A 10,348-nucleotide genomic window follows, 5' to 3' on the forward strand; every position below is an offset into this window, starting at 1 on the left:
CAAACTAAATCTTCATGTCTGAATCAGTGAGAAACAAAAAAATCCCTTGAATTTTTTTTTTCTTTGAGGGAAATATTTTTTCACTGTTTGAGAACGAAGTTTTGGCTGGAGGAAACATTTAGTGTGTAAAACGCATTTCACGTGAAAAACTTTCTCTGGAGGGGAAAAAAATGTGGAAACTGAGTTAGAAAAGTTGCCTGAAAAACAGCAATTCTTTTTCTTTTTCTGGAGAAAAAATTTATTAAATCTTTTGTTTTTCAGTAGAATTATTTTTCTTTTTATTTCAATTTCTAAGCTTTTTTTTTCACGCAACAAAAGAACAACGAACATTTGGCCTCGAAAATAAAACATTTTCAGGGGGCAAAAAATCAGTTTGTGGAAATGATAATGACACTTTTTTTCTCCAGGGATTTTTTTCATGTGTGTTTTATTTTTCCTTTTGAAATCATAGTGAGAAAATCAAAATACTCAAAATTTGTGTTACAATATTAAAGTTTCTCCAGAACAAACTTTTTCTCCGAACATCCAACCCGTTTTACAAAAAGAAATCCTGAAAACGTTTAGTTTTTTTTTTCCAGGAGAAAATAAGATTTATTGTAAAAAAAAAAAAAAACATTCTCCCGACAAATAATTTTAAAAATGAAATCTGCTGAGAATTTTTTTTATGTGGAAAGTTGAGTTGGAAAAACTGTCTGAGAAACAAAGCTAATGTTTCTTTTATTGGAGAAAAGAATGATTTCATTTTTTTGGGTCCAAACTGTTTTTTCAACATTTCACTCAAGAAAAGAAAAGTACTACGTTTTTTCTACAGGGAAAGAAAATATTAATTTGTTTTTCTCACTTTTTCTTTTGTGAAACCAAGTGTAGAGAGTTTTTGTGTCACTCATTTTGACAATAAGAGGCTTAAGTACAATTTTTATTGCAAGATTAATTTCTCTCCTGTGTTCATGATCTGGTCAAATAAAAAAAGCGAAAACAACTGAAAATTTCTTTCCAGGAAACTTTTTAACTTTGTGTGTGAAATTAAACAATGAAAAAAATTTCACTGTGAAACCAGGAAAGAAACTGTGACACAGAGAAGAAATGTTTTATTTCAGAGAGAGTCAGACATTTATTATTTCAATCAGGAAACCAAGTTTTTTTGCAGGAAAAAAATCCAGGAGAATCTTTTTGTTTTTTCCTCATGGACAACATTTTTTTCATGTTTGGTGTGGTGAGAAACTATTTTCAGGAGAATTTCTTTAATTTTAAGGAAACAGTGAAAATCTAATTTCCTTGTGTGAAACAGTGAAATATTTTTTAGACGGAGAAAACATAGTTAGAGAAACCAACACTAGTCGAAAATTTCTATTTGTTTTTGCCACAAGGAAAAAAATGAACTTGGTTCTACACAAAAATGTAATTCTCATTCATTCATTTTTTATCTGAAAAAAGTCTGACTTTTTCTCTGTTCTAGAGGAAAAAAGGACATTTTAGATTTTTTCTTCCCAAGGAAGTTACTCGTAGGAAATTTTCTGAGACCGCTCTAAAATATTTTCTCAAATATGGAAAAAAAAAAGAAGTTTTTAATATGCAGGAGAATATCTATCTTCATGTGTGAATCCCGTTGTTTTTTTCTCTACAAAATAAAAGAGAAAAGGTTGAAAGTCAGTTTTTTTCCCAAGAAAAGAAGTTGTTTTGTTTTCCGATGCAGAAAATGTGGTTAGAGAAAAGAGCACTTCTTTCTCCGTAGCAGAAAAACATTCATTTTTTCTTGCCTGAGGAAAACTGAATTACTTTTTGTATAGAGCCAAGTTACTTTTTTTTTTTTAAAAAAAAGTTTTTTTTTCTCAACAAAGGAAAAAAAATGTTTCATCCCTGGCCTGGGAAAAAATAAATTAACTTGATTCTGTACAAAAATATTTTTCTTTTCTACAGAAAAAACACGTTTTTTTCCTTTATTAGAGGAACAAAAACAACGTTTTTCTTGTTGTTCTTCGAAAAGAATTTTTTTTTTCCAAGAAAAAAAGGGCATTTTTTCCTTTACAAAAAGAGAAAAAGTTTCCTCCTGTAAAAAAGTCCTTTTCTTTCATGGTGAAAGAAGCGCTTGTTTGTCTGACCAAGTTTTCTCCATCTTTTCACTACATTTCACAGATGAAAAGACGTGACTTTTCATTCTTGAGAAAAAAACTGAACGTAAGTCTTTTCCAGGAATTTATTTCTTAATGTGTGAAAAGAGTTTTGAGCCTCGTCAGAGAAAACAAGCATTTCTTTCCCCAGAGGAAAAAAAAAATCTTTCAGGATTAATTTTTTCTCTGATGTGAAAAAATTTTTTTTTTTTTTTTTTTTAAAACTGTCACTTGTTTTCTCATATGTAAAAGAAACATTTTGCTTGGAAATATTATTATATTTTCCTTTAGGAAAAAAAAAGCAAACTTTTTTTCCAGGATTTTTCTTTTCATCCATGAAACTGAGTGACAAAAAATAAAAAATTAAAGTGGAGAATTTGTTTACGTAATGCTCATTTTGACCACAAGAGGCTGTGAACCACTACACAGATATTAAAACATATTAAATGTTATCCAGGAAATATAATGAAGCAATTATTATACTATTCTCTTGTTTTCAGATTTGGGGAAACAGTTTGTTTTATTGCTTGGTTTCAAATTTGACTAAAAAAATTCCGGAAGAAATGTTTTCCTTTTTCTCTAGGGATGAAATTAATTCCATTTATAAAATATTTCTGCAATAAAAGTCAACTTCAGCCTTTTGTGGTTGAAATGAGTCGTTACAAATAAAAATCTCCTGAGTATTTAAGTGGAAAAGTAAGTGAGAAAAAGTTTCTCTGAGGAAACCAAGAAAAAAAATTATTTTCCTGAACAAAACACGACATTCTTTAGTTGTTTTTATTTCAGGATTTTTTAAAAAAAATTCACACATAAGAAGAACAAAACTTTTTTTCCTCACTTGGTTTCATGCATGAAAAAGAATGAAAAGCACTTGACCTTGAAATTGTGATGATTTATCACTGAGAGAAATTTCTCTGGAAAAAAAACAAAACAAAAAATGTTTCCCAGTTTTTTCTTTTCATGTCTGAGAAAAATGTTTGTTTGTAGAATTTATCTTGTCATACTGAAAACTGAGTCAAACTGAGTGAAAGGAAATTTCAGAGGGACAAAAGAAGAACTTCTTTCCCTGGAGAATTTAATTTTTTTGTGATTTTTTTTCTCACTTGGGAAAAATTTTGTTCAGTCAGTTTCACACATGAGAGAAAAATTCTCCGGATAATCAAAACTGAGTGAGCAAAACTTAGTCAATGAAAACTGAAAACCTGACGGACTCGTTATTCACGGCGCTGTCACGCTTCCTGTTGTGTTGCAGCGCTGGGCCCACCTGACCACGCCGGTGTGGGGGGTCCATCACCTGGAGTACATGGCCCCCGACATCAAGTCCCTGACCTCCATGTCCCCCGGCACCGACGACAACAAGGTCATCATCTTCGAGAGCGTCATGTAGGCCGGGCTCCACCAATCACAGCACTCCATCTCCATCCATCCCCCCCACCACACGACGGCCGACACCTCACGCCACGCCCGCCCTTCAGATTTACCTCCGGACCTCAGAGCGGACTCTCCTCCTCGTCTCCTCGTCTCCACCAAAGCTCCTGAGATCCTTCACGCCTTCAGAGGGAGAAGACAGCAGCTCCTCCGGGACACTTTTTATAATCACAGTTTCCTTTTTTCCAGCAATCACCAAAATTTGTGATTCAAACGAGCAGATCGCCGAGTTCTTTGACTGTAAAGGGCTTCGACTCCTCCGGCTCTCGTCAAGAAAATGTAAATATCATCTCCGTGACTTTTTAAAAGCAGAACGTCACCTCGGAGGAGCTGAAGACGTCTCACTGTGTTCAACCAAACCCAGACGCCGCTGAACGCCTCCGTCCAGCGTCCTCCATCTTGGATGAAGGGTATCAATGCAAACTCGTCTTGGGGTGGGCGGGTTAATCACACACACACACACACACACACACACACACACACACACACACACACACACTGTGACAGAGCTGTAGACAGACTTCCCCTCAGACGTTCACCAGAGGTCGTTTGCATCGTAACTGGACTTCAGATCAGTCGAGGATGATTTTCTCTTCAGTCTTGTGGTCGAGACGTCACGTCAGCAATCGTAGCTGCAGTTCTGTCACCACACGACGAATATTTAACGTGTAAATGAAGGAAAGTTCCTGTTGCGTAGCAACCAGCCGCCCTTGAACTCACCACGCTGCCAGGAAGTTAACTGTTCAGACCCGACACAAAGACAGAAAGCAGTTCATTAGAACATTTGCTGAATGAACAAGAAGGTCCAAATAATGCAGAATGAGTCAGAGACAGAGTTTCACAGAGTTTATAAAGTGTCTCCAACTCAACAACTCACTAAACTGACACTTTTGTTAAGGGAGTCTGGTGCTGGTGGATCTGAAACGTTTCCACACCTGCACTATGATGCTGGTGATGATGATACCGGGTCAGAACAGTCTCTCACTGGTTCCTCCACTCTGATGTCTACCGATCCACACTATTGATAAAACCTGATCAGGACTGAAGTCAGCGCAGCTCTCAAACTGAATCCTGTGACTTGCGCGCTCCACTGATCCCAGAACAGTCCTGAGCAGCACGTGGTGGTTCTGTGAACAAACACAGACATTAAATGAAACGCTGAAGATCTCTGAGCGGAGATCAGACCGTTAACTCCTTCATGTTCTGTACTGGACGTCCCCGTGAGGAGGTTCAGGTCAAAGGTCGGGCTTCGTTCTGCGTCCCCGGGTCGACTGAAGTGCCAAACAGACTGATCCCAGACCAGGGCTCAGAACTGCCAATCACAACCCGTTCACTCTTCTTCTCTGCCTCGTCTCATCGGTCTCATCAACGCTGAGCTCCTCCCGCCAAACGTCACGCTCTCCTGCGAGCAGCTGAAGGTCGTCGGCGCCGATCGCTTCAAACTCAGAGTGTTTAGTTCCTCGTCAGAGATGGAACTGCAGCGGTTCTTCAGAATCAGATCTGGTCTTTAACGACTGGTTCTGTTCAGCTGTGTATGTTTTGGACTTCTGTGCGAGCGAGAGAATAAAACATCCGGTGGTGAAGAACACGTAGTTAAAAAGTTAATTTTGTCAATAAATACACCAAAAACATTCAGACAATCACATTTCAGTTGACTGATCGTAAACGTCGTCGCTCTCTGACGTCACACCTGTCTGCAGCGACGCAGACGACTTTAATTAGGTCTGTAGAAGAAGAACGAGGTGATGACATCAGCTGGTGGAGAGATGAGAGCCGGATGACTCAGCTCGATGCGAGCGTCGCCTTACGTCGTTGTCTTAACATTAGAGCCCATACGGTTGCTTAGCCAATCCCAGAGCCCGGCAGGACGTCCTGCACACGGCGCCGCTTCATATGCCACCAATGAGCAGTCTGCGGGGGCGTGTCTACAGCTCTGTCTCATAGCAACCTGTCGTGGGGAAACATCACGATTAGAATGTAAAATACACTAAATCTACATACATTTGCACATTGTTGTACAATAATGTCGCTGGCACTTTTGAAGAAACGTGTTAGAAATCGTGTTTTGTTTTACATATTGTAAAATGAATCAGAGATTTATTTTGTGGAGGCTTTTATTTTGCTGATACATACAGTATGACAGATATATATATTGAATATGTGTGTTATCTATATTTGATGCAGTATGTAATTATGATGATGATGATGATGATGATGATGATGATTTCTGGCTGATTGTTCATGTGGAGTCGGCGAACACGAGCAATGGGCGGCGACCGCCTCGAGCTTCAGGCTACCTCACTTCCCATACAAACTTTCAAAATAAACTGCTTTTATTTTATGCAAACGTCCCATCAGCGGTGTCGGCTGCCAGCAGGAGAGGATCATGGGAAGTGTTTCTGGAAATATTTCCCTCCTCAGCCTGTTTCATGTTGCAGCTTTAACGGTCCTCCAGCACCGATGAGAATATAATAAACTGAAGATCCGACAGAAAAAATAAAAAACTGTCTCCTGACGACAGAAACTAGTAAACGGCACAGAGTGGGAGCTCTGACGTTTAACGAGCCCAGCTTTGAGGCTCCACATTGAAAACTCATTGAACAGGTTTATACTGACGAGCGTCGGTGCTCGAGGCCTTGAGGTGTGTCTGACCGGCTCATGTGAACAAGCAGCGGGGCGGGGCTTTTATTTTGGCGGGGTTGCTGCGATGCAGTGATGTAAGGCTGACGAGGCTTCGTGTGGCTCTGAACACACTACAAAAGGGAATCTTTGTTTCTTTACCTTTTTTTGATTTCTAATTTCAAAGTGCTCAAAACTGAAGACTTTTAGAAGATTTAGATTTATTTTCTGTGTTTTTCTGAATATCAGTGTCCCTGATCAGCCCACGGCTCAGATCCATGTTAGCGAACAGTCCGATCTGCTCGTCTCCTCCGATGATACATTAACTTCCACAGCCAGTAAAAAAAAATACATGTTTTTTAAATGAAAACATTTGACGGGCTGAATTCCTGCCGACTGAAACAAGACAAGGCTCATCTGAACAGCAGAACAGCTACCTCACACACTACAACTACATATCCCAGCAGCCAGCGGGAGATTCCAGACACCCATACGCGGAGCAGCCAATCAGCTCTTTATAATGTTGATTTTACACGTGACAAAATAAAAACTGAATTTGATTTAATCCAAAAACTGTGACAAAGAGAACAAGCCAAACTGAATCTGGGTGCAGAGAAAATTCTGTTTTCCGGCCAATCAGAGCGTCCGTTGGCTCATCGAAGCGTCCTGATGATGAAGACGGACGAGAGCGCCAAAAAAATTAATATTAAACTCCAGCAGCCGAGATGTTACGGTGTCGATCCTGAATCTACCATCGATCAGAGAGTTTATATTTCAATCACCGGAACCAAAACACTCAGCTAGCTTAATGTTAGCCTGCAGCTAGCTTAATGTTAGCCTGCAGCTAGCTTAGTGTTAGCCTGCAGCTAGCTTAACGTTAGCCTGCAGCTTCACTTCATTTCCTTTTTCAGAGATCCTTTACGATCAATTGTAAAGAGGGTTCACTCTGGTTTGTCGGTACAACCATCGATCTGTTGATCGCTGCTGATCCAGACGTGAGTCGACCAGCAGAACCGTCAGTGCTGAGAACTCCAGTTTAACTGGAGAATCAAATCTAAGTGGATGGAGACTTGTGACAGCTCGTGACCTCGCAGTGATGCGTTCAGGTCGTATCAGAGTTAACACCAATTTCTGACCTGTAGACTTTTTAAAAGTGCTGTAAAAACATGGACACCAAAGTCTTTCGATGAAGGAGTTAAAGTTAAACTCGAGAGCAGAAATCAGACTGATCATAGAGGAAGTTGCTGATTGGTTGCACCTCTACAGTGGAGCTGAAGCTGATTGGCTCCTGTGGAGGCTCAGTAGATTAATCAGATTCTAACGACAGTGCTGTTTATTAAAGCTCATGAGATTAGAGACGAGATGTCACTGACGACTTGTTTCACTAATCAAACTAACCTGCGGCAGATTTTTATAGAAGCTCTGATCAAAACTGACGTCTGAAACGTAGACGCTTTGATTTTTAATCATCACTGGTTTTTAAATGTGTGGTGTGGACGGGAGCCTGGGAGGGTCAGAGGGCCATAAAAAGTGCAAATCTGCAGCCGATTGAGGCAAAAAAGAAAAATGAAATTGTAAAAATCAGATGTAGTTTCATGTCATTCTGTCTTTGTGCTCTTCAGCCAAAAATCACCTTGTTGTGACAGAATCGGGAAAATCATGTCTAAAGAAAAAAGTGCAGCCGCTGGAAAACGTAACAAACTGCTGTAAAGTGTTGTGCGATCGTCTGCTGCAGGTTCTGATCGTTGATTCTGTCCAACAAATCCTCCGTCAGCTGGTTTCCTGCAGCAGAGCGCCGCTTCCACACAACATCTGAAGTCTGTGTCCCTGAATCCTGTGGCTGTTTAAACTTTTCTTTTATTTTACTGATTTTTTAGATAATTTTTGAAAAATTCTGTCAATGATTTTATAGCCAAAAACATTGCCAACGTTGTTTTTTAACCTCCAAAAGGAAACAGCTGGAGTTTTAAAGGGAAAGTGGAAGAAGATGATTCTTGTTTGTTTCTTACGATCACAAGAATTATTTTTTCTTTTCTTGACTGGTTCGGTTTCATCGACACGTCACTGGTGCTCCTACAAACAGTCTTCCATCGTCATATTCAAAAACTTTCTTACCTTCAAGTTTTTTGGGAAGCTGACCTGAGGTCAGATGTTGTAGCAGTGGAGCCGACAGGGGGCGCTCTCCTCCGGTGGGAAACCTCGTGTGTTCGGGCTGGAAGCAGACGGGAGCTGGACGATGAGACGAAGCGAAGTGAAATGTCACAAAGATCATCAGATACAAACAACTTTTGGTTTCACGCAGGTGAAAGTCGACCTGCTGCCTGAGCCGAACGTCAGAGTCAGAACTACATTTGTATAACAGAGTTTACAAAGCAAGGACACAATTACAAATACAAAGGACGATAAAAATAAATTGCATGACATAGTTGAAGTTACAGAGGTAATGATACAAAATAATATATTTGAAATGTTATAAATAAAATTGATAAAATAAGTAGAACAGACAGATTAAAATAATAATCTCTAGACGGCTGGAGTAGGTGGCAGCATCTCTGAACTACGACTCACAGCCGTCCAATCAGAGTCCTGGTCCTGGTTCTGGTTCTGGTGGACGACATGTTGGAGCTGACAGATGTTTAGAGTAAAGAACGAGTCTTCAGTCACGTCTGACAGAGAACGCAGCATCATCAGCAAACACGGTCAGATTCAGTCTCACTGATTGTTATCTTTGATAATCATCCAGAGTGATCGTCCGCAAATCCACTCACACATCACAGATCACAGATCACAGATCACAGATCACAGATCAGAGATCACAGATCAGAGATCACAGATCAGAGATCACAGATCACAGACCAGAGACCAGAAATCACAGATCAGAGATCAGAGATCACAGATCAGAGATCACAGATCAGAGATCACAGATCAGAGATCACAGATCACAGACCAGAGACCAGAAATCACAGATCAGAGATCACAGATCACAGACCAGAGACCAGAAATCACAGATCAGAGATCAGAGATCAGAGATCGGTCACTGGGACTTCAGTCTCGTCTGCTTCCGGCCCAAACAGAACCACCTGGTGACCTCACTCGTCCCGGCATCTTGTCAGTGGGACTCCTGTGAACCGGTCCTCCATCCTAACTGTAGATTAGACAATCGAGTAGTGAATTGTAGCTTAATGAGTAGCTGTGTTAACGATAGTAAGACACTCGGGGCTCCACGCTGACGAGTCACCAGCCAAACATTCACCAAGTCGACCATGAAAGCGTCAGCTGAGCCCTGATGATGTAATCTGTGTTTCATTGACCTTTGACCCCTGTGAGGGTCTCCATGCTGTAAGTCACTGTGATCACTGTGCTCATTCACCACCAACTAAACCAACGGCAATAAAACTAACGTCATGACAAACAGCTGATCCGTCTCCATGGTTACTGCCTCGTTTTCTTTGGGTCTTTGTTAAATCTGTGATATCAGACTGTTTACTTCTCAAAGATACAGTTAAGTGTTGTTTGCATCTTCTCTAAACATCGAGTTGAACACTTTGCTGGTGCAGAGGAGGTTGAACTGACCTCAGTGGCTCACAGCCGACCTCCTGCAGCAGCAGCGTCCCTGCAGTGACGACATGCTGGAGCTGAAAGACATTCAGAGTAAAGAACGAGTCTTCAGTCACGTCTGACAGAGAACGCAGCACCATCAGCAAACGTGTCGTCCAGTCCAACAGACACACGTTCAGGTGTAGATGCAGGTGTAGATCTGGTCTGAGATCAGTTGTGTTCTCTGCTGCAGACTGAGATCACAGCAGACGAGCTGATGGAAACATCTGATGTTTAAATGACTGAACTTTTCTCTAACAGATTATAACTTGTCACTAGTGGTGAAAGGTAACAGAGTTCATTTACTTTTACTCCACCATATTTACTTGATAACTTTAGTTTCTTGGTTCTCTGCAAGTGATAAAACTACTGAGACTTTTACTGGAGTGTTTCCAGTGCAGGACTTTACTTGTGACAGAGTCTTTGGAGGCTTCTGCACAGTGACGGATCTGTAGAGGAAGCCATGTGTTTCTCACGCTCCTCGTGTTAAACCACTCGACCACCTGCGTCTTTACGACCCTGCGGGAGCCTCCTGCTTCTCTGTGATGAAACCTTCTGTGCAGTAAATCGGTGTGAAGGTTCATCACTCGGCGTGT

General features: G+C 40.6%; 1 protein-coding gene across 1 annotated transcript in view; it reads left to right on the forward strand.

Moving 5' to 3' along the window:
- slc6a8 (solute carrier family 6 member 8) overlaps positions 1-8,036 on the forward strand; it is a 32,597-nt gene extending 24,561 nt beyond the window's left edge. Inside the window, 1 exon segment of the mRNA XM_037104388.1 lies at positions 3,361-8,036. Coding sequence (XP_036960283.1) covers positions 3,361-3,495 — 135 coding nt within the window. The 3' untranslated portion in view covers positions 3,496-8,036.
- Positions 8,037-10,348: the final 2,312 nt, after the last annotated feature.

The sequence above is a fragment of the Acanthopagrus latus genome, chromosome 7 (assembly GCF_904848185.1).
Source record: "Acanthopagrus latus isolate v.2019 chromosome 7, fAcaLat1.1, whole genome shotgun sequence".
In the NCBI taxonomy this organism is placed as follows: domain Eukaryota; kingdom Metazoa; phylum Chordata; class Actinopteri; order Spariformes; family Sparidae; genus Acanthopagrus; species Acanthopagrus latus.